The sequence below is a fragment of the Ceratosolen solmsi genome, unplaced genomic scaffold, assembly GCF_000503995.2.
Source record: "Ceratosolen solmsi marchali unplaced genomic scaffold, CerSol_1.0 scaffold11, whole genome shotgun sequence".
In the NCBI taxonomy this organism is placed as follows: domain Eukaryota; kingdom Metazoa; phylum Arthropoda; class Insecta; order Hymenoptera; family Agaonidae; genus Ceratosolen; species Ceratosolen solmsi.
Genome location: NW_011948416.1, coordinates 14334496 through 14361319, shown reverse-complemented (window position 1 = coordinate 14361319; position 26824 = coordinate 14334496). Strand labels below are relative to the sequence as shown.

The window sequence follows — 26824 nt, the reverse complement described above, 5'->3', positions numbered from 1 at the left end:
GGGGGGGGGGGGGGGGGGGGGGGAAGCCATAACGAGAAATCGAGAGGAGGGATTTTAATGGCTTAGATAACTGGCGGACTTGAATTATCCAGTAACCAGAGCCATGGACTAATGATCACTCTCTCGCGCATCTAATGTCAAGTATCCTCGAAAGGGTCAATTCTATCTCCTACTCTCGCTTATTCACTCAATCATTCAACCGCTTATTCTAGCTCTCACCCTACGTACCCCCTCACTCACTCACACTCACACTCTCTCTCTCTCTCTCCTTCTCTCTCTCTCAACTCTCTCTCTCTCTCTCAACTCTCTCTCTCTCTCAACTCTATCTCTCTCTCTCTCTCTCTCTCTCTCTCTCTCTTGCTCCGTTGCTCTCACAACGTATATTACATTTCTCTTTAAAAAGCCACCTGACATGCCGAGTTCATTGGGCCGTACATTGCACGACAAGAATCGCAGCTGAAACACGATGAAGTAGCTGATACTACAAAGTTATCTGTCCAGTTATTAAAATAGTCTTTTCGTTTCAACGCACAATTATCTCAGGCAGGCGCCATAGCTTCGCACTTCCTCGCGACGCCTCATAATAGCTGCTTCTCGTGTGAGATTTGATTGTCGTAATTCGATCGACGGAATTCGCTTAAATTGCTGCTGCGTCATCGACAAGCCTGGCAATGAGAATGTTGATATAGATGTTTGTCGACTAGCAAATTGGTGATCATAGTTTTAACGGTTTCCCCGGAATTCTAATCATCGTCACCTTCATCCCACGATTTCTTCTTTCGTCATTAGAGCTTTGAACATTTTTAAATTCCCAACGATCATGATTAGTGATGTATTTCTTTTGCGATATATTACCGCAGCTTATTCCGACCTAAATGTCTAAATATTAAATCATTTTTACAACAGTTAAATTGATTTTTATCACGTATTTATTTATAAATCATAAATATTAAATGAACATTTCAATCAGATTAAAATTTATTTTGATAATTTAGCAAATTTGTTGTTAATTTAATTGACATTGTTTTTTTTTGTTTTTTTTTTTAATTATTTATTTACGTGCTTATTTTATTTTTGTAAAGCAACATAATTATTCCAACAAAATATTTAATAATTAATTTATTCTACTTACTTACAAATGTAGTAGAAGCACAATCGTATAAAAATTAAAATTTCAATCATTAAATGACTATTACTAGCTGAGCTTTAGCTAAATGATAACCACAGGATAAAAGAATTTAAATGTGCTTTCATAATGATTTGAATTAATAATTATTTTATTTTAAAACGTTATTACTTCAAGACAAACTTTATTATTGAAAATTAATTTTAAACGAGCATTATCACGTAATCCTGCACCTCAATTAAAAAAAGGTAATTATATATTTTTATGAAATAATGTACGAACATGAATTGAAGTTAAATATTACATTTTAATTAATCATTTATTGTAATTAACGTGTTTTTATTAAAATGAACAAATTTTCTTGGAATTTTATTATCATTGTCGAAACAACGAGCTCGGTCATCGATATAATGAATGCGTCAGTAGTAGTGTGAGGTATTAATACATTGCAGAATACCTTTATCAAATAAAAATAATTCCGTGGGTATTAATAAGTCTTATAGGTATAAATTATTATGCTTAATATGTAAATGATATAAAAGTAAATTTTTTGAATAATAAAAATATGTAGAGAGAGCACACTGACGATTGTTTAAATGATAAATTCAGATTCATAATCAAATTGGTGAATTTTTATATATAAATTTATATTTATGAATAAAATGAACCAACTTTTATGAATACAATAACAATAACGACATGAAAATATTGTGAGCATCTAAAATTCAATATTTAAATCTTTTTAATAAAATTTTAATTTTTTAAAGGAAATTTAACAATTATCTTTAGTTATAATTAAAAAAAAAATTAATACATCCATCCATTTATATTTTTAAATTCCAAAATTGAAAAATATATAGACTAATCCAATAATCACGAAGTTCCATCTATTTTCTCAATTTAATTATAAATATTCCGATTTAGTAAAAGTATTTATCTCATAAGTATGATACAGTCGTGCAAAAAACTCGTTACTATTTATTATTAATTATATAATAAATTGCAAACAACTCGTTCCAAGTTTGTCTACTAACAATTTATAAATTTATTTAGCATTATTTTATAAAAAGATTTTATAAAATGTTATTCAATAAAAAATTTTGTTTGTTGTTAATTTTATATATCAAGTATTCAAGTTTTAGAAATACGATTTTTACGATAGAATCTTTGAAAATTTGTATAAGAACATTTTGAATAACAAAATTCAAACTTTTACAAGATTTGTAACGACATGTAAATTATCGTTGTTTAAAATAAAAAATAATGATAATTTAATTCGTTAGATTAACATCGATCGTTAGATGATTGAAATACCTATTTGCTAATGAAGTTTTGTTAATAATCTAATTTAATGTAAATTCAAATTTTATTTTATTAAAAGTCAATTTATTTCCATCTATTGAATAACAAAATCAAAATCAGAAAAAAATTTACAAAAAAATTAATGTTCGATATTCGGCAAATGATTCTGAATGGAATGAACGAAAGAAATTATATAATCTGAAAAATTTTTTTTTTTTTTTAATAAATACAGGCGTGTATATATCCTCCATAGCTTTTCGACTACAATAAATAATTTATAAAAGGCCTAATAATGAAAAGATAGCGGCAACTAACTAAACTACCGATTAGATTAGTAACGAGAGCGAGCTTAAGTAAAAATGAAAAAGGTAAAAAAAAAGAAAAAAAAGAAAGGGAAAATCTCGCACACTAGAAAAGCTGCTTATGGCACATCACTTGAAGATACAAAGTTGGAGAATTTGAAGGGAAGATAGCAAGGATTCCTAAAAAAAAAAAAAAAAAAAATACAAAAAAAAAAAAAAAAAAAAAAAAAAAAATCTCCGACGAAATAAGAACATAAAGCTTAAACAGTCTTTCTGACCGATACAAAGTAGAATGTCAGACTATCTCCGAGGAGCCTTTATTTTTCTGCTCTCAATTTTTTTGTTTGTTTTTGTTTTTGTTTTGTTTTTGAACTTGTTTTCCTAGCACGCGGGTTAAGCCGAAGAGCTGAGCCGCCTACAAATGGGCTTCGCGTGCGTTTCCAAAGTGAAATAAGAGAATGACAACTTGCCACTCTTATTGTCGAATACAACCTTATTGTCAAATTAAACCTTTATTTTTTTATTTATTCTTAGTGTACCTATAATACTCTGCTCCGCTTTTGGACTGCTTTCTGTTGGGCACCCTCCTTCATTCCCCCTACACATATATATATATATATATATATATATATATATATATATCCGTCTGTCTTCTTTCATCTTTATCTTTTTATTTTTTCTCATGTGGTAACTTTGGATATTTTAAAATATAAGTATAAATGATTCAGAGTCCAAACATAACATTTTAGCATTAATAAGAGGATTTCATACATAATATCAGTTATTAATAACAATTTCTATATTCTAAATCTTGAGCATAAGAATAATAAATAAGAAATATTGATAATATTTATAATCCTTCAAATGTGTTGTTCAAGTGAAAAACATATTAGAAAATATACTTATTTAAATAAATGTGATAGTTATCGAAATTGTAAAAAAAAATTAAATGCATTTATATTTTATTTAAAAGCCTTTTTTCAGAAATTTATTGTGATTTAAGTATTCAAAGTATCGAAACGAAAGTAGCTTTGTAAATATCATCATTGAAAAAATATAAATTCTGACTCTTTGAAGAGCAAGAGAAAGCGGTCGGGCCTCCTTAGACATACAGGTAATGTCTCATTTCAACGAAAAGATATCTTATCGCTTTGTCCATTGCAAATGCTTTCACCATTGTCGACTTACACCTAACTTTGCTTGTTTAATTTAGTAAAACTAAATTTAACGATTATTTATACAATCGCGATATCGCTCTCCTACTGCTTTCGCTTAAGCGATACTTTTTTTTTTCTGCTTATGCTATACTTATATACATATATATATATATATATATATATATATATATTTTTTTTTTTTTTTTGATCTTTGAATATTAAAAGCATTCATGTTTTTATATCTATTTTTGCTAAGTCAAAAAGAAGTTTGATTGTTAAATGAAGTGATCGAAAGAAATACATACAAGTATAAAATATAAATACATTTTTGTTCAAATTTCCATTACCCTTTTATTTTCGTGTTTTCAGTAAATACAATGTTTCCATGGTTAGAGAATATGCGATCAAAGACGCTCATTTTCTGACGAACAAACGTCTGACTTTTTGTCTTTTTCAACTCTCTCAAATTGTTATATTCGTTCATTCTATCTTCGACTCAGTTGAGTCGAACAATATGGCAATCGCGACAGCCCGACCTTTCCGTACGATTTGCTCGACTGTTCTGGATAAAGTAATCGGATACTAGATTTGTTGAATTGAAACTTTTTAAGAGAAACTCCTATACTCTATTCTCTCTTTCGCTCCCTCCTCCAACTCTCTCTCTCTCTCTCTCTCTCTCTCTCTCTCTCTCTCCTACTTTGTTTGCCCTTCACCATTTATCCCAAGTACTCTGCAACTTTTTTTTATGGTTCGTCATATCGAGATATCCCAAATGGATGAGATACCGAGGCTTCAACATTCTCTTATTCTTAGTAAACAAAACAATAACATAATACTAGCGCGCCTAATCTTATTAACATTATAGTAAAATTTCTCATTTAAAATAATGGAGAATATGTAATTAAGAGAAAGCAAAATATACACAAATAAAAATATAATTGTAAATTGAAGAAAATAAAATGATAACAAATATATATATATATATATATATATATATATATGTAATAATGAGTAATAAATAAAAGGGTAAAATACGAGCACGAGAAAGTGAAAAGAAAGAATAAGAAAATGATTGAATATGAGGCATATTATGAAAGTAAGCTTCACAGAATTTCCTTTTATTTGACAAATAAATAAATCGATTTCATCACATTTCATGGTTATTTATATTCTCATATATTTTTAGCCACTGTTCACTTTGTCTCCTTCTTTCATTTTCACTTTCATCTGCCCTTGTACACGTCAGACTTGTGGTATCAATGCACTTCGTGTAATTTTACCTTTTGGCGAAGTCGGGACAAAATATTCGCATCTATTATTCAACAACGATTTTCATGCAAATAAGGAAAAGAAAATGTAAGAAATTATTCCGATAATAGCTTAACTGATTTCTCTAAATCTGCAGAAACTTTTTTCAATTTTCATCCAACTTTCGCTTGTTCGTCTTAGTTTCGAGAAAGACAAAAATTATTTCAGTATGGAGATGCAATGTCTTTTATTGTTTAGTTATTTTCTTTTTCATAACCAATAGTTATTGATTACATATTTAGTTTTCGGTAAGGCCTTCCCTCCTGTACGATTTATTTTTTGATCAAAAGCAAAACAAGCGAAGACAGGATAAAAATGCAGGAAGCGTCGTTCTTGCCTTGAACAATATAACGATTACGAAGTAACGCCTGTGGAGAAAACTGTAAAGCACGAGAAAGTTTTGGTTGTTAAAGTTGCCATTATAGGCATTATATTGGAGTTCCACGTGTCTACTTACAGTTTGACATTTTGCAAGTAGAAAATATAGCCATAAAAATGGATTATATGTTATAATAAATCTGTAAATTTTAAGTCTACTGTTCCTTATAATTTTATCCCCCCCCCCCTTATCATATAATAACAATAATTTCATAATGAAACGTTTAATTTGTTATATCTTGCGTATGCTATTATCGAAATACTTTGCACTGAATATTATAATTTTAAAAGAATTTTTTTTTTTTTTTATACAATATAATTATTATTCTATTCATAAAATATAGATATTTAATTTTACTAATATTGTTAAATTACGAAAATGTACTTATAAAATTGCGCTACAAAATCGTGTTTTCATTCAGACATTATGTATATTTAATCATGAAATGCTCGATTTCTTTATTTATCGATTTATTTGGATTAAAGTATATTTCCAATAAATGAATTTGTCCGACCATTTACAAATGAAAACCTCATATTTAAAGATTTATTGCACATTTTTATTACCTTTAAGAAGTTTAAAAACGTCGAATCAATGAACATTATCATATTCTTATGCAATAAAATGCTTACTAGTTATGTGAAAAAGTAATGTTGAAAACAATGTTCATTTTATTTACTGGCAAGAGTGCGATAAAAGGATCGAGTTTCTTTGAAAAGAATCATTTTAACGACTTCAGCATTGAAGTATGTTGAAGCACGTGCACGAGCTTCTCTTATTATTATTATTATTATTATTATTATTATTATATTCTCGACAAGCACGTGTACTTTGTCGGCACTATGAAATTAAGCAGCCAAGTGGTGCGTTGCGTAATCGAATGTTCCGTAGTTATGTAATGTTTAGGTATTGCCAATTGTAACTATTGTACATCAATATAAACTTTATCTTACGAGTCAAAATTTTTGCTAATTATATATTTCTATTGTCTATGTTATTTCCCATTCGGCGGTACTGTATTATGAAAATTTGTTTTATAATGTTTTACGTGAAATGTAAAAGGCCGTTAATGCTTTTATCGCTTTCGTTTTATTATGGTTGTAATTAAATCATATATTCGATAAATTATTTCCGAATAAAAATACAATTATTTAAATATGTTAATACCTATCTATCGATGATTCTATTATCCATATATTATTTATTGTGTCATTGTCTATTTATGTATTTTATTTTAGACGAATGAGTATCGTAGTGATAGATTAACAAATTTAACGGAGTTAACAAAAAAAGAACGTAATAGCGATACTCAATTATTAGCATAATAAATTAAACTCGATGACGAGCTTTGTTAAACAAAAAATTATACAATATGAGTTAAAGAATTTGGCAGATGCTCAGTCATTCGCTATTTAATGAAATTTAGTACACTTAATCAGGTAAACGTATTTTGTTATAAGGTGATGAAAGATCCTTGGGAGATTATTTACACGTAAATCCGAGACGCTACGAAGTGAGAGAAATTCAAATTCTTATCTCAAATCTACGTCACCTGCTTACCCCGACCTCAGTGTCGTGCTTTCTGTTTAGCAACTGGAAAAAAGGTCGGCTGATAGAGTGGGGAGTGGGGGTGGGGAGAAGGAGGAGGGAGTGCATGAGATCTCCTCTCGTGTAGGAACATAATCGGGTTTCTAGAAAGTAAGCTGTTTGCAAGTACGAGCAGAAAAGTAAATATTGCCGGAATGTGATCCGCCGGAGCAAATGTTTGCCAACTTGGGTAGTCGAACGCAGATGACGATGAACGCACGTGTACATCCACTTCGATAACGACTCAGATGCAGCTATGAGCGCAACTACATGCATAGATACGTGTATACATATATTATCGAATACATTTAGCCCGCCACTCATACATTACAAATTTATATCTGCACTTCTTAATTTTCTCCATACCTTCTATTGCTTTTCGTAAAGAAATTCTTGTTTGATGGTAAAAGAAAAATTCAAGTACGAATAAAAATTGGTCTATGGTTATGACTAATGTATACCGAATATTATTAAATATAATACTTTTGGTAAATAATTTGTTTTTCTTCATACATAGAAATTTTTGTATACCGATAATTAAGTAAAAAAATATTGAATTGATCTATTATATAAAAGTTTCTTCTTTTTTTTTAATTATGTGTGTAATAATCAGTGATAACTGAAATTATTTAAGCATTTTTATTATTTAAATATTTAATAAATGTTAAAATCACGAATAAGATAATTAATTTATAAATGTTAGAAAATCGTATTGGAGACTAGTACCGAATGAACAAAATATAAACTATAATAGTATATAGTCGTGAAAAAATGTATTTGGAAAAGTGACGGCATTTAATTAAATACAAAGTTTCGCACAAAGTAGATGTGTCAAAACTATTGAACAAACGGTAAATTTATGTAAATATAAATATATTTTCGTAAAGAGACTTTTGATTTCTTACTTATTTATTGCTATGACTGTAATTTTATACGTGTCCTTCGAATAAAAGACGCTTAATAGAGTTTTCTCTTGAAAGTCAATTGTCTAGCATTACTCGATGGCGCCTCAAACTATAAAACATTAGATACGATCAATTGAACAATGACTTCTGAGATATATGAAGTACCACTCGTTATATTAAAGAACATCACAACAATCTTATTATACAGGCATTGAAGGACATCCGAAATAAAAGCAATAAGAATCGAATAATTTTACCAAGTTTTCTGGTTTGAATAATCCTCTTTATTACTGAGCATTTTAATGAAGAAATATAATCTCACATATATTTTCAAATGATATAAAATAAATATATTTTGATTATATTTTATTTAAGTGTAAGTAAGATATGATGTTTTACAAATTGCAAATAATATGCTGTGCGAAGGTAATATTTGGGACATGTTTATGAGATAGAAGAATATAAACACTATTTTCAAGTAGCGCTATTTTATTTTCTTAAGCCGTTATAATAGACATTTTTATAGTTAAATCTAAAAATGTCAACGTTCAAAATGTCTCAGTTGCAGTACGATTAATGTCAAATAATTCGTCATAATCGTCCAATACACTATGCTTAATCGTACAAGTTTATACTACTGTCTGATAAAAATCTATTACTTCTACTGAAAATTACCAAAGGCATTCTTAATGGTTGTTGTTGTTGTTGTTGTTGTTTTTTATAGATATATTTAGTTATACTTTTATTCTGTTGTTTTTAATTTATCTAGTTTTTTAGTTGCCACATACGGAATTATACATTTACTACTTAGTAATTGTAGTATACAAGTAAATAAATATTAGCGTCAAGCGACTCATTATTAATATAAATTAATAATAAAAGAAAACTTATTTAATATTGCATTTATCTAAAAACACATGAATTAAATTGGCAAGATTAAATAGTGAAGTAATGCTCACGGGCCGATGTAGAAACTCATTGGCATTAGTTACTGAAGCGCGAAAGATATACACAGCACTTTAAAAAGTATATTCGAGCTATGTATTTGCATAAAGATCGCTAACATAAAAAAGTAATGTAAATTATGAGATTGTCTCCTTCTTTCGTTTGTGAATATGGTTTGCGCGTAATTTCCCAGTCAAAGTTCTTTCAGCCGCTTCAGAAACTTCTCCTATACTTTTAACACCAACTAGCATGTGCGCACTTTACGCGTCCGCACATTCGACGAAAGCAGTGTCAAAGTGTTCATGTTTAAAATTTGCATAAAATCGTAAATATGATGTATCTATACAATTTTCCTGCTTGTGGGGTTGATATTTATGCGCACACTCACGCTTCTACTATCTCCCATTATATTCGTCCGCGCCTTATTCGGTCGTCTATGAACTCACTTTGCGTCTACTAAGGAAATGTATATATATATATATATATATATATATATAAATATATATGTGTATACACATGTATGTGTGTATGTGTGTACCTCTGCTTATACGCATTTCGGGCTTTGACTATAGTTGTGGGAGAAATACAAACCAACCCTCAACATTTCCTATTTCTATAATACGATGCAGCATATTCCATAGAACAATACTATCACTTGTCTCATATTATTAGATATATATTATATTCTTACTATTAAAAAGAATATTCAATTAAATTACATTCTTTATCGTACAAATTGTTCATTAATATTTTACAGTGTTTCGAGGAGGCAAAATTAAAATGGCCTTTTTTTTTTCAATGAGTATCATTATACTTTTAACAGATTTTTGGCATTACATTTGTTCCCCAATGGCTTTAACACGCGTACATTGTGGAATTGATATAGTTCGCGATCAAATAATAATGTCGCGGTATGCATTGAATTTCACAAAATCGCTTCGTTTATCTATTCATACGACGTGCTGTCAGAGAAAGTTACAAATTCTGATACACAATTGGATATGTACATGTGTACCGAGCAACACGTTGTCCACTTCTCTGCAGTTTTTCTATATTAAAACCAAACCACGGCATTTTCATCATGTTTGTTAGCTTATTCTATATGAAAATTGTGTTTATCAATGCGGTTGCATGTTATCATTTGTTTATTCATTCTAATGTTTGCGTATAACTTTTACAAACATGATGAAAAAAATTTATTTTCTATGTATTTCCTAGATACATGTATTTCCTATACTATTGTTATGTTGTTTTACCTACTTTAGTACAATATTATTTTCTCCATTTAATATTTTATATTTGAAAGTTTTCATGCCTATATCTTTTTCAGATAATACAATTTTTTATATACGCATCTTAAAATTTATGTTAAAAAATCTTAGCAAAGAATATAGATTTTATTGTACAAAAGTATAAAGTTTTTGCGTAATTTTACACTTTTTATCGAATATCAATCGTATGGCAAATAAAAATTTTAAAATATGAAATTAACTATGGAAAGTAGTAGTAATAATAATAATAATAATAATAATAATAATAATAATAATAATAATAATAATAATATTAGTAATAAAATCCTGATCTGTGTAGTAATGATTATTAAAATACGATTTAGTAGAAAATTAATGAACATAAAATACAACAAACTTTACGATTCAATTCAGAATAATAAAAGAATTATAGAAAAAAAGGAAGGAATCGAATGAATAATTAAACTTAACTTTCGAAATACTTTTGTAGAACGATACCAGAAATAAATCGCGTTACTTTAAATCGATAACTATAATATTAGAAAGATTCCTTTTTTCCTTGTATAATTATTAATCAGTCATTTCTTTTAATTATTTTTATAACATACGTATGATTAAAACCTAATTTAAATATAAATCAGATCGTATAAACAATGGTTAATGCAACAATCGAAAACAATAGTATAACATATATTTTGCGAATAATTTCATGAATTATATATAAGAATGATTCTACTAAAATTACATTCTATCCGTGAAATTTAAATTCTTTATTAAATTACATTTTAATAAAATCCCATATTTCAAAACTAAACAAAAATAATTAATAATTTATATAATTATTACTAAAGATCTTTTAAAGCATTCAATAGAAGCCGTATTATGTATAAAAATTATCAACGATTGATTAATGTTGTATTTATCTGCAAACAATAATATATTTCCAAGTATAAAAAAAAAGTGCGTGAATAATCTAAATATTTACTTATCTTCCTTCTACGTAAATCGTATTTACTTCATCAATTCAAAATGTCGTACGTCAGCAGATAAACCCTAATGAGTGGTTTTATGTTATAATCACTTAGTATTAATCGACATTACCTTATAAAATGAAAACAAAGACAAGAGAAAGCATCTTCGTTAATCATTTCTATGCAGATTAATCGATTCCGTTTGTCTTTCTTGCAAACAAAGCAATTGGCTTACCCGTAAAATCTCGAAGAATTCTTGACATAATGACAAATCGGGAGGGCCTTCTTCCTCAAGTATTTAATACGTACGTAGCAGGATCAAGATCATAAATCAATTTATATTTTCTCAACCCAAATACCTTAATAATTCATACTTAGCCTAACATGTTATCCCGAATTGAGCTGCATCAGCATCGATATCTGCCAGTTAATCTTGAAAAATATATGTCAAGAGAATAATCATGTAGTTGGAGAAACACATATTCAAATACGTTATAGTAATTACAGATGTTCCATTAAATGTTGCATTATTTCAATGAATTTAGGTTTTATTAAACTTAAGAAAATTTCTCAATGACATTTCTCTATTTACAAAAAAGTTTCATATAATTACATATTTCATAAATAAAGAGGAATAATCTATTGATTTTCTTCAATTTACAGTCTATATATTTCCTGCCATTATAGCTCATATATAATTAAATTAATTTATAAAAATATTCATTATAAAAGAAACCACGTACCTATCAACGTCCATCAATATTTTATATTTATGAAATACATCATATAATACGTTTTACTTTAATTTTCAATATTAACTTTTTAATTATTTAATTATAATAGTAAGGTTATATATACACGCGCGCTCGCGTGTGTCTTAAATCTTCATTGATTAAGTAAAAATATGTTTTAATACTTATAATATTATTTATTTGTATATTTATCTATGTTATTATTCAATTTGTTATTTGGATAAAACGAAAAGATAAATTTTGAAAGTTTATATAATGTAAATTTTAGTTTTCAAAAAATATAATATAAAATTATTACAAAATAATATACAATTATAAATTATTAAATGCAATTGTAAATTTATAATAATTTGAAATTTATTTCATTGTATTACATCTCATTAGTAATTAAGTAAATATATAACTATCGAAATATATTTCTAAAAATAACTCTTTCGTACATTGGCATAAACGAAAATGCATATTAAAACTTGATTAAAAGACATTGCTCCTTTGAATGAGATAATAAAATTTGATATATATAATTTACTAATAGTATCATAAAATAAATTTTCAATAAATAGTCATAGTTTTTATATTTGGATTAAGTTATATAGCATATTATTAATAGAATATAAAGTCACATATGCATCTTATTTTCGTGAATAATAATCAATTTCGATATACGTAAACGATTAGTGCATTTGTATTAATTAAAAATTTACGAATTAAATTTTATTCAGAATATTATATTATTTTTACAAAATATCAAGAACCTAAATTATTAATTATTTGCAATGAATAGTGGTAAATTTCACAATTTACAATGTTTTATAAAACAATTCATTTTCTCAAATAATCAACATATAGAATTCAATATCATAATATAAAGAAATATTGTTATGCAATAGATTTTCTATAATATTAATGAAAATGTGTATAAAAAGTGTTATTAATACTTATAGTCGAATATACTTTATTGGTGTGCAATGACTGCGTATTATATACTCTAGATAATTTTTTTATCTAAATAATTGAATGTACATACTTGGTTCAATCAAACATAATATTATTAATGTCAGCAATTTAATATACTATACTATTGAGTCAAAATTAACTAATAACAATAATAAACAATGTACGAAGTAATAATTCTAATTATAATAATTCAATTAATGTAAATTAGAGAGCGTGAATTATATTATACATGTTAATAGAACGGTAGATATATGTTTTAATTTCTGTAAGTATTCTGATTAAACATTGAATAATAATAATAATAATATGACTGTATTAAAAGACAGGAAATTAATGAAAACTAAATTAATTACAATTATAAATATACTTTTCCAGTTGATAAAAGTAAGAAATTGGAAATTGGCTAATTATGTTATGTATATATATTTTTTAAAATATCCTTCAATATCGCATATATATCACGAGTTTTTGGAAACAACCTAAACTTGATAGCATAGAAGATGTTTCGATATAATTTTCTAATTATTTTCAAATTTAAAAAAATAAATAAGAATTCAGTATATTGTACCATTATAACATAAATGTTTACACGGTAATTGAATTTCAGAGTATTTTCATATTTTTGCACGTTATCAAGTAATATATTAACTTATAACGATCAAGTAATTGCAGTTTGAAGATCAAAATTCCTGCTACGATTATTAACTGTGTATTCTCTTGTATAAATTTTCTGTTTTGTTTTTCTGTTTTTCTGTTTTGTTTTTCTGTTTTTCTGTTTTTTTTTCTTTTTTTTTAATGAAAAATCAATGTTTCTGAAGCGAATAAATCAATAGTCTGAAAATATAATTTAACAGAGTACGTAATTAACATTTTCATTCTTAGTAAAAGGTTGTAATGTACAATAGAGGAAATAAAAATTACGAAAAAATGGAAAAGGAATTGAATAGCTTATTGTAAATATTGAAATATCCTGATCGAGTTGATCATTATTTTTTACGTCATGTGTAAATCTACGATAATTAACTGTTTGACTGCAGCAACCTGGAAATCGTCTATTGCGTGCGTGCGTGTGTGTGTGCGTGTGTGTGTGTGTGTGTATGCGTGCGTGTGTGTGTGTGTGTATTGCGCGCTCCATTGAGTGCAAAAAGAGTTCGTTCAGTTTGTAAAGCTCGGCGCATAGGATAGGATTTTACTGTATTTGCATGCTGAAAGTGTTTTATTTTTCCAGAAATCCGTTTGGCAAACTCGGACACTGGATTTGAAAATTCGAATAATGAGTTTTTGTTGCGGTAGGTCAAGGATTAATTGAGCTTATATTTATATAACCTTATAAATCATGTTAGCGTGAATTAACTGGCATGTAAAAATAATTGATAAAATTATTATAATAAAGGATAATAATTGGCAATGTGGGATATTTAAGTAGAAAGCTTTCAACAATTTGAGAGTTATTTAAGAGTTGTGGGATTAAAAATATTCTTAATAAAATATATTTATTGTAATTCTTCAGCTCTAAATACTTCAATTATCATGATGATAGATATTGAATAAAATTAACAATTGAAATGATTGAATTTCAAAAAGTTCGCAGCATACTTGATCAGCATTTCATTATAATCCGTTTCAGGAAGACTTAGATTGCTAAGAGTGAGAGGTGCTACTTGACTTACAGGATTGGAACTTATATTTTCGGCTCAAGTATAATTCTGCATCGATCAGAGAAAATGCTTACCATTGCACAGTGAAATGTTTCGTTTGTAAAATGGTTGATATTAAGAAAGTGATTGTAGACTTACATCTCCCATATCGTCCAATATTGTTGAAATAAGCATTTATTTAGGCATAGGACTGCATATAATAAATACAAGATATATAATTGTGGCATTCCACTTATTTTCGCAAATGTTGTGAATATTCATAATGATATTTTCTCAGAAACATCGTTGAGTAAAGGAAATTCTGTAAATTTATATATTTTTTTTTTTACATTTCCGTATAACAAGAGAACCTCTATTAATGAAACAAATATTTAAAATTAATGAAATATAATATTTTGACTATTTTATATAAGAGTGGTTCGCACTCGATAAAGCCAATAGATCAAATAAGAAAACATATTATATTCTCAATCATATTATACTTCTAATGGGAGAGCAGCTTTAACCATTTATTTTAATTTTCAAAGTAATTACTATATTTTTCTATTAACAAAATAGGTAATTCTAAACTGCATAAATTAAGATCATCTGTATAGTGAAAATTAAACTATATTACATAAAGGGGTTTCACTTTTCGGTGCTCGTTTGCAAGTTGACTTAAATATAGAAACATAGATAGTATGAATTTAGTATTTGCTGTACAAGCAGAAACTAATAAATTAGTTTGTCTGAGTGGCTTTGTCCAACTACGAAGTCTATCATTTACATCATGTGTTCATAGGTTTGTAATATATATGCATATATGTGTGTGCGCGGGTGTGCGCGCGTGTGCGCGTGCGTGCGTGTGGCTTATAATCGCAATAACTTGTTTGAGTTCAATTTTATGCATAGAATAATTTTCTACAAAAAATTTTATTTAAATTGATTGCATGAAGCTACAGTAGCTAAATTTTATTTAATTTTTGTGTTTCTTTTGGTATGGAGAAAATATTATTTACAAAATTGTATAAAATAAATGTAAATATTTGAAAAAATTAATTTTTTTTTATAAACAGTAGAAATAATATATAACGCAATGTATCAAAAGTTTTCGCATTAACGAATACATAAAAAGCTTATTGCGTTTTATCAACTTTTACATATTTAGTATGTAATACATAAAATTTAAGAGAACAATATAATGGTAATCGTATTCACATAATTTCAAATTATCACATGCCGATAATTATTATTGGATATTAATTGAATTAAATTTAAATTTGTACTATCCTTTCGCTAAAACATCGATCGATTAAGTACAAAATATCGAATTATAAGCAGAAAATCTTAGGCAAAAAGAAAATAGTATGCCCTTCTCATAAAGCGGGTATTTCAATATTTCATCATTGGCTTGGATTTATGGTCGAGAAATATATTTGTGAAAGCAAAGTTTCCTAATGATTAATTTCACGCGCAAACAGAATTCCCGATAGTATGAAATTATTGAGGGAGGAAAAATTTCAAATGAATAATTGAAGAGTTGCGCTTTACCCAATTCCGTATCGGTGTGTCAATACGCTCCGGCGTCTCTCTCAAATAAGCAACTCTGCACTTGGCCAAGTTCCGAGAACAGTATCAGAAGACTTGGCTATCAGATTTCTCAAAGCCTTGTCCATATTGCTCGGGCAGGATAACCAATGCACTGATTTTGCTGGGTTATTGGAAATCAAGACATTCGACCGTATGAAGCGCGGGACTTGCATTAAAATTAAATCGCAAAGAATTTCTTTGATCGTGGGTGCATGTCGTAAAATCTTAAATGGCGTTCTTTTTTCATTTTTTTCTTATTTCATTTTGAGTATCTATTTTGTCCTTTTGACCATAAATTGTTTAACTTGAAATTCTGTGACATTAAAGGTTCCAAAAAAAAAAAAAAAAAAATTGCATAAAAAGGGTTAAAAGATAATACGTCTAAACATTTGTTTTTTATTACTTGTGATTACTTTTGTGTGTAACAAAATTTATTATAACCCAATACTATCTGTATATTGTATAAATATAGTATTTTGCATTATTTATAGGGTTTTTAAATTTTATGGATCGATACGTTCGATATAAATATGTCTTTTTTTTTAGTTTTTAATGATATTTATATAAGTAATTCTACAATATTAATTGTTTATTACATTTCTATTGATTCTGTATATTCTACGAAATTTTGCAAAACCTTTTGAATAACGAATTTCCATTGGAAAATAATTTTGTTAATATAATGATTTTAGTTTTACTTCTTTTAGCGATTAAATAAACAAGATCAATTACTTTTTATGAATACTTAAGTAATCGTAAAAATTGTATATATATTTTGTCTAAAGAAAACAGTCGGAAAATGTTTTTGTCAGACAAACTTCTATCATACGATATTTCATATAAATAAAACTGAAGCATATTAGTCGACAGAAATAAAACAATAACAAATTCTCAACATGATCGGAATTATTCTATGATACTTACACTATATTTGTATATTTAATTTCTAAATACAAATGTTTATTACATTATGTATATACAATATTCTAATATGTTAAATAGGCAATTTTTAAATAGGCACATAAACATTATATATATATATATATATATATATATATATATATATATATATATATATATTTCGTAAATTGAAAAATAATATAGCATAAAGAATAAAAAGTTTTTTATAAAATACTGTATGTAAAAATAATGAAAATTGAAAAAAAACGAAAATCGAATACTTAAATGATAATTATATTATTCTTCACGACGAATAAATTGTTTTGTTTTTTTCCAGTTATAAATGCAAACAATAAACGGCTAGATTGTAAGACCCTTAAGTATAATAATTTCGCGACATACATTTAATGAAATCTTTGAAGAAGCAGTAAAAAGAACATGCTGACCTACCTCATTTCCTTTTCCAATTTGAACTTGGCACATAGACAGAGTACGATATACGCAGTCTGGGACTTTTCAATTATCGTCAATGTGCACAAGCTTTACTGTAAAATCGGGATATGAAAGCCCTAACTATCTCTATCTTTACCGCAGATCTTCCTTCGTATTACTTCGAACAAGTGGAGAGGTAGAATACGTGCATTCGGCCGAGATTTAGGAATTAGGCTGCTGATTCGTAAATACGGAGCAAGATTTTCCTTATTCGTGCTTGTCAATTCGTATTTCTACGGCTCGTTGACTCTTGGATAATCGACACTAAGGATGATTCCCACTAATGAGAAACTACGAATGCGATAAGAAAAAAGGAAATAAAGCGGAAGAATCGATTGACCTTTGATTTTTCGATACAAAAGTCGGGCGGACTCATGTGAGTGCATCTACTACGTCACGTACGTATTCCTGTATCTCGAATGCGAGTGTCGAAGTTACGAGGCAGCGATTTTCCATGGCTGTGCTCGTAAACTTGTTTACTCTTGTCTAGATTTGTCTGCGTATGAGTTGACAAAAGAAGAGCAGACTTCAAGGATAAAGCAAACCAATTGCGCGCGAAATCTCAACGTAAAAATGTTTCACATGTGTGAGCGTGAGTTTTTCAATCATAGTTTGTAAAGCAAAGCTAACCTATCGGACATTTTTGTCGTCCACTGGTAATATAATGTTAAATTATTTTTATATTAATACCAAAAATATATTATATAGGTTCATACCATTTACAAACAATACAATAAAGACATTTTTTTTTTTTTTTCAACGAAACTCGTTCTCTCCTTGATGATTATTGTATTTTATATTATAATTAACATGTAACTCGTAGCAATAATATAATTTATTCGGTTACACGATATTTTGTGAATTTATAAAGCAATTAGTCTGAATAGGTGTACAAAAACACTAATTAATCTTAAATTAAATTTATTTTCAGTTAATTAAACTGGCCATTGTACTGCACAATAATATCATTATTATAGTCTTGAATTACGTGTAACTCTTTATGTTGAAGAAACTCAGTTGAAAATTTTAATTACATGACAAATTCTTTATAACATATATCGTCATAGTCACGAGATTTAATTTTTTTTTTTCATTTTTCTTTTTTTTTTTTTTTTTACATAGAACGATGATGATCTGTGTTAATTCGATCGTAGCCTTATAAATTGCAATAATCAGTTATAGAATTGAGCAAATTAAGCTGAAACGATTTCAGCACAATTGGCTTGGCTTTCTTATTTGTTATATTCAAAATAGTGCCAAACGCAGCAGAAAGTTTGGCATGCCGAGTCTGAAATTTCCATGAGATATACAGAACTTCGTAATACAATTTCGTCAGTTTTTGGCAGACACGTCCAAAGCAATTCAAGCTGCACGAAACAAAACAAAAGAAGATGCCAAGGATTGCTTGCTCTCTCGCATGACTTAAACATGTGCAGACCAAAGTATCGAACAACCCGAAAATAAAAAGAAGAAAATTCATAAACGATAAAGGGATGCAACTTCCTGCCCATGAACATCAAAATTTGCTCGCCTAGGCTATGTAGCGACAAAGCGCTAATAACATTAACAAAACTTGAAGAGCATTGAATTTAAGTTTCTATTGCCTTGATTTTAGCGACCCCCCCCCCCCCCCTTCCCAACAAATGTATAACGATGATAGAGTTTTATGAAAAGTTATATAACATTTGTAACATACGATATTAATATTTTAATATGCATTCTATTTTAAATTATGCATATTTATATTGCCGATATTTCGCCTATCGTGGTACTTTGTTTATTGTAACATTGTAAAACCATAATAATATAACCTATTTTGTAAAAAAGTCATTTCTTATAGCATCTATCTTATATTAATAAGTATCGACTTTTCATTTCTTCAAACATTCCATTCATTTAATCCGTATACTTTATTCTTACAAAAATATTTCACTGAAATAGATTAATTATTGATAACAATTTCAAAAAAATAAATAAATTTTTTGTTTATTGTTCAATCCGTATATGACTATTACGTTAAAATAACATTTCTTTCTGTTAGTCAACAGAAAGTTTTCAGAAAAAATTTGAAAATACCGACATTTAATAGATATCTTAAATATTAAATTTTCTTTTTAAATACTTCTTTTTCAAACTTGTCCAATCAATGCATTAATAATGATTAATAAATCAATAATAAATAATTAAATTTCTAATTTATTATTCATTAAATTTTCAACTTTAAACATTAACTGATACGATGTGTTTGTATTAAAAACTGTATACAACGTAAAAGAAAAATATTGATTATTCTGCACTTGGTTTTTTTCTTTTAGGTAAAGTTTGCCGAGCTTAGTCGACATTGTTTTTTCGTTTAGAAAAAATTGTCATATAAAGAGTAATATTATTTAATTATCGTAATTATGTGTATGTATGACTTTGTTAATTCGATGAAAGAATGAAATTTGAAAATTATCTGTACGACGCTTAAGGAATGAATGACTTTTCTTATATCATTTATTATGAAATGTATGATACAATTGAATTATAAAATTGTATAAATATATAAAAAATCATCATTTTTATAATTTGCTGTTCTATACTGAATTAACGTAGGAATTAATTAGGAAGAAATTCGATAGTGACAAAATAGATATCTTTCAGGTATAACTTACCGGTAACTTTAATGTGATATGGAAGCTGAGCTCTCCAAGAATCTTGTTGTTTAGGATCAGGCGAAACACATCGGTACTCGCCGGCTTCCTGATACACAACTCTGCTAAGTGCGAGATGCCCTGGACCTCCGACAGGGTCCATACCTGGGCCATGTCCCCAGCAGCCGCCATCACACTCCAACGTCACGGCCCCGCCAATCTGAACTTCCATCTTCCGTGAATCTGTTGCCTCGCCATTTAGTGCCTCAGCCTCTGTTTCGATTTCAGTATTATCTGTATAAAAATAATATGTAATTTAAAAATGTGCGTACCGCGACTTGCCAACTGTAGCTAAACTAAAAAATCATAGATTTACTTAAATTATGAAATTAATTAATAATAAAATAGAGCTGCACTTGGTGATTCACAAACAAAATATTAATGAAATATTACACGCATAATTTTCAAATTTTGTTCATATTCTAAGATAGACTTTTATAATAGATATTTAATTATATATATATATATATATATATATATATATATATTTTTTTTTAATTAAAATTATCTGTATATTAAATAGATACTGTCATAGTTAAAAAGTGAGATTTTTCATATTTTTAAATGGAACAATTTTTCTCAAAACCTGACTGTCCATTAGTGCAAACGATTGTATTGTTAATTGTAATTTATTTTCAAAGAATTTTATTTATCTATATTTGAAAGGAGAAATTTTTTTTATTAATTTTCGAGCATATTTCATGTTCTTTATATAAGGATCAAAGTTTTTGGGTCATTTTATATAGCATATTTGAGCTTTTTATACTTCCTAACTCGTAATGAACAAAGTTTAAATTTTCTTTCTCTCTGCTTACTGTATATTAAAAAAGAAAATTATATAGATTACAAAACAAGAATATAGCAAAAACTACCATATTTTAGTATTAAAAATTTACATTTAATCTTTGCCATATCGTAATTACAAGATCATGTTGATAGGTTCATGTAGATGTTTATATACAAAGCTAAAGGTAATCACAACAAAAAAATTATGATCTTTTAATATTTTGAAATGGAAGGATTCCTAACAAATCATATAAAAAATCATAAATTCTTAATGAATAACTAGACAAAAATACTATATATTATTTCAATTAAGTAAATATAATAATTCTTATAAAAATGCATAACATGCATTTCATTAGAAATAATTGTTATAATTGTAAATTCAAAAAATACTTTCCATTTTGTTGAAAAATTGAAATTACGATTTCTAAATAATTATATGCTTTTTAATTTATAAATTTCATGAGTTTCAAACATTGAAAAAGTTTTTTATTAATTTTTTCATTATCAGTTGTATTCCTTTTTTACATTTGCTTGGACATACAGTTGTTAATGATGAACTAATACTTCTTTAAAGACTATTGAAATTTTGAATATTGAAATGTTGAATTAATATGAATATTCTATTATTATTGTTATACTAATTATAATTGAAATATTTTCTATTTGAAAATTTTTTCTTTTAATAACGAAATTATTTTATTCTATTTATTTCATTTAAATCTGAAAATAGTTAATATTATTATCAATCTTTGCATTTTTATATTTAACATTATAGAATTTAAAAACAAAAAAACTTCTTATCTATTATTGATTATAACGTGCAACTGTTTTGCAAGCATTAATGTAATTGTACCAATAACCGATTGAGTTTTAAAACAAATAATATCAATAATACAAGTAGTATAAAATAAAAATTTTATTTACATTAGTTAAAGTTTAATGTGTAGAAGAATTAACAATTTTGTTAAAAGAATATAAACTATTTGATAATGATTCGGTAGGTGACTGTGGACAACGTAATCGATTGAAAGGTCTTAGATATAAGTATTTGGCAAATCCAAATTACAGTAATATGAAAAAAATAGTTAACATGCTTCGTTAAATAGTTTATGCCGACACAGACATGACGTAACTTGATGGAAGATGTGAGATCTACGTGCGGACATGTAGGTAACCGCTGAATAATATAAATTCACGTAGATCCGTTAATATGTCAATTACAATTTATCTGAATATCATTCACTTTCATGTTTGAAGTTATTAAAAAAAAAAAAAGTCTAAATTAATATGTTTTATGAGACTGGCTTAAATTCTTAAATCAGTTCCCTTAATGGCTTAAATCAATGCCCTTGCTCATCTAAAATATACAAGATCTGTCGCAGAGATAAACTTTCACTAATTGATGGCAAATAAAAGAATAACTCGTAGCCAAAGCACTTTTTATTTAATATTTATTTCCTATTCGACGATGGAACTTATCATATTTACAGATAATTTTTATAAAACTATTTTTATTGCTGGATCAACTTTAGGAAATCAGAGGATAACTAAGGAAACCAATATCTTTTCCTTTATCCTCATTTCATCATTTAGTTAGCCGTATCTCCGCTTAAATCCATGACTTCGCAAAATTATACGCGATCGATCGTTGTTTATCAACTCCTTATCCACATACTCGAGATATTGTAAGTCCAATCGTTCTTGGATGTATAGATCTCATATTTTTCCACATTATCGTATTTTATTAATTCATAAAATTCCTTATACACTAATTTCTTTTAAATTCCATTTCTGTTTTCAATTATTATAGCTTATTATAACATAAAGTTGAAATAATATAATAAAAATAAATACTAATTTTATTATAACTATATTTATATAAATTAATTAAAAAAATTCAATATTCGAAATCCAATAGTGATAAAACAGCTAAAATATCCGAAACTAATACTTGATATAATAAAATAATTTAAATGATCCATTATAAATGTCGAAGATATTAATAAATTTTTAATTGTTAATAAATATATTATAAATGCTTAATTTTATAGGAATTATGGACGCATATAATGTAAATTAATAAATGATGAATATTAGGATGAAAAATTAGAAAATTATTATTTCAGGTGTGTTGGTAAATATCGTGAAGAGCAAACTTTGATCAAATTAATTATTTCAGCACAAGTTCATAAGGTTAATTCTCCACTCACATTTTTTTTTATATTTGATACAAGTTTTGTATTTCCTCCATTATTCATATATATGATGTCAAATCATTTATTATTTAATAAATTCAGATTTTTTTCTAAATTTTGATTTTAAATATAGTAAATAAACATATATAAGTCTTTGAACTAATCATAAGGTGTTTGCCCAAATTTTTTTTTCAAGAATGTTTGAAGAATGGAAATAATAAAGTGAAAGAACTTAGTAATACGCAGAAAACTGTTTTATATATGTTTTTTTTTTTTTTTTTTTTTAATAAATTTATTATATTATTGACGTTATTATTTGTTATTATTATCGTATATTGTAGATATATTTTTATATTAATTTATAGGAAGATCCAAGCTTTCATGATGTTGAATAACGACAAATAAAAATACAATATGAAGCCTTTTTTTTAGAATTCTTGATTATTAGATTTGCATTGAAATTTTTACGAACTATTTAGCTCACTATTGTATATTCTTTATTAATAATATTTAGATTTTTAAATAACTTTTGAATGCATATATTTTTTGCACTTTAAATCATGATGAAATTTAGTTTATGTAATATCATATTACAAAGAATTTGTTATTTTAAAAAGAATCCACTTTACATACTAAAATATTACGTTGTTATAAAATAATTACCTTGAGTTTAATGGGTTATGGTATTGGAAAATTAGTATCAAACATAAGTTTGATTGCGAAATCATTCTCGAATTAGATTTCGTAGTGCGCAGAGTCATAATGTGCGCGATGCGCTGACGTCAATACGAACCGGAAACCACAGTAATTTGTCAGAAACGGAAGCCACTGAGCCAAGCGGAAATTACCATCGCGAAAATTTGCAAATTTCCTACCCCTTATACCATTTAGTTCATCTTAGGGACGTCAAACCTAACTCGTCGATAGTTTGAAATGAGAAGGACTCGTACGTTCCTTAACAGTTAAATTTGTTGGCAAAGTCAAATGTCAAACGATATCTTCATTTATCGGTCATGAGAAAATTTTATTATCTATAACTACTATCAATAAATACTATACATTTTTCAATAACGAACTTGTTATAAATAATAAATATTGCATAATTGTCTAATGAAAAATCTTCATTAAGTGAAAGCATTGTTCTAATGTAAAATATATTTCAAATTGAGTATATACCTATGCTATTTAATTATCACATTCTATTATAAATCTTTATTTATTAATTGGTATATTTGAATAAGAGTTAACAATAAGGAATGAAAGAGACATTGTGAAATCATTGAAGATAATTTATTCATTTACTTTTTTAAGTTATTTACTTTTAATAACATTATTCATCATTTTAAAGAATGAGTTTGTTCAAATTTTTGGAGTTTTAAAATTACTTTTAAATATAAATATGAATGTATTAGTCTATTTAATTTAGCTACTTGTATTAGTTAAGTTCTTACAAGCCTATTAACCGGTTATTGAATTAATATTGGTTAGTAATTTCGATAGGACTTTAGTAGGTCACATGCTTTTCAAATATTGATTTATAATAGTTAATTCCCATAAATTATTTTAAACTTTTTAACATAGCATTACTATCACATTAAATGGCTCAGCATTATTTAATGGATAAGGGTTCGATTCATTCGATTTCTCTCTTTGTTCTCATTTTTTATTCGATGTATCTCTTTCTTATTTGTTGATGTTTCTAATTTAGTTGTAAACGTGCTCGGTATACACACTTATTTACCTATGTACACACGCATAGGCAAACACGACAACTTAACTTCCCACGTGCGTTACATCCTAAAACTAGAGGCTCTCGAGAACTAATCTCTACGCAATTTAGATGACACGAGAGCACCTATTAACCATTCGATTGGCCTCCCCCTTCCACGCAAAGATTCATCGATTACACGCTAATACGCTGTACTACAATCTCAACCTGCATAAGGATAAGTTATCGGTCGACGTCCAGCCGATGCGGTTAAGCCCAATGCGCTTGGGAGATCTTATGGCGATGATCGTTCGCAGCATCATCTGTTCTATTATGCAGTGTTATATTATATACTCTATGGTTGAAATATCGACAATTATCATTAAAAAATTTACCTCTTCACAACGTGATGGACTAATCAAATTATAATATTTAAGAATAGAAGAAAATTTAGGAATAATTGTATTGATTATGGGTGGTGTAGCAATGAAAAACTACTTGAAACGTATAAAGTCAATCTTGAAGAATACAAAAATGTTCTAAACTATTCAAATATATTAGTTCGCCGCACTTATGAATGTTAAATCAAATATTATCATTTCAATATGTTAATGTGCTTGATGAATAATTATTACTCGTGGAATATAAGATTTTCATATTCTAAATTAGTTTTTAACACAAACAATCAAAGAATATTATTTTTCGACTTAGTAACCGCAATGCGTTACCAATTCTCAAATGATATTAATATTAGTAACAATTGCATGAAATATTATTTAATAATTCGTAATAAAATGATAAAAATTGTAAACAAATTATATTATATAGACGGCTAATTATATATATAATTCAAATTTTATCCTATTGTGTAGAAATTTTTTATCACACGTAAAATTTACTGTGAATAAACTTTCATGAGATATATTTCGATCTTTAAAAAAGTTTTTGCCATTCGGTGTCGGCCAGTAACTACACCATAATCGACTAAAAATTATACGCCCAACAAAAGGAAAATTGAAAGGGAGTCGAGCTTTTCTGAATTGAACAAGGATATTTCGATAACAAATGTAAAGGACGTGCGGTGAATTCTAGCAGAACCAGCTCTTAATGAAATTTAAACTAAAGGATCATGGAGCATCGAATGTAGGAGGACGAAGTAAAACAGAGAAATTATGATTACTTACAGCGCACATTGAGGAAGTAGCCGATACTCGAAAAAATGCCGAGCATATGTCGCGTATAGCATTTGTACCAACCGCTCTCCGCTTGGCTGATTTTCGTAAAATTCAACCATCCATCATCGCTCTGCTCTACCGGGGGTGGCTCATCATCTGAAACAAATTTAAAAGAGTAAACAAGCCGGCTACGACTATTTTACTGTTCAAACATAGCAGTATATAATTACAGGTAGAATGGAAAAATTTACGAGATTTTGTGAAAATTGCATTTATCCTTTAACATATAATATTACATATTATTTTTAATTCTATTTACTTTTCGTCTACGTAAAAAAAATATTTGCATATTTTTGGTACATGTACAATAACATTTACAACGCATTTAATATAAAATAGATCATTAATATATATATATATATATATATATATACATGTTACATTTAAAAATTCCTTAACTGATATCTTATAGCATATCAAATTGATTGCAATATAATCTATGAAAAATATTAGATATATTTATAGAAAAATTATAAATCATAAATTATATAGTAACGATGTTTAAAACTTTTTATCATAATTAAAATAATAATTTTAATTGAATGATAATTTACATTTGTTTCTTTATTCTTTGAACGAATTACATTCTTAATGGCCCAAAGAATTCTATTTCAATTAAAGTTATAGTGTTTCAAAGACGCTCT

The 26824-nt window shown here is 27.3% G+C and overlaps 1 protein-coding gene across 1 annotated transcript in view; it reads right to left on the bottom strand.

The window, feature by feature from the left end:
* tei (irregular chiasm C-roughest protein teiresias) overlaps positions 1-26824 on the bottom strand; it is a 176196-nt gene that overhangs the window by 22891 nt on the left and 126481 nt on the right. The window contains exons 6-7 of the mRNA XM_011496163.1: positions 26130-26276; positions 20215-20487 (exon numbers count right to left, since the gene is read on the bottom strand). Coding sequence (XP_011494465.1) covers positions 20215-20487; positions 26130-26276 — 420 coding nt within the window. The remainder of the gene's footprint in view (positions 1-20214; positions 20488-26129; positions 26277-26824) is intronic.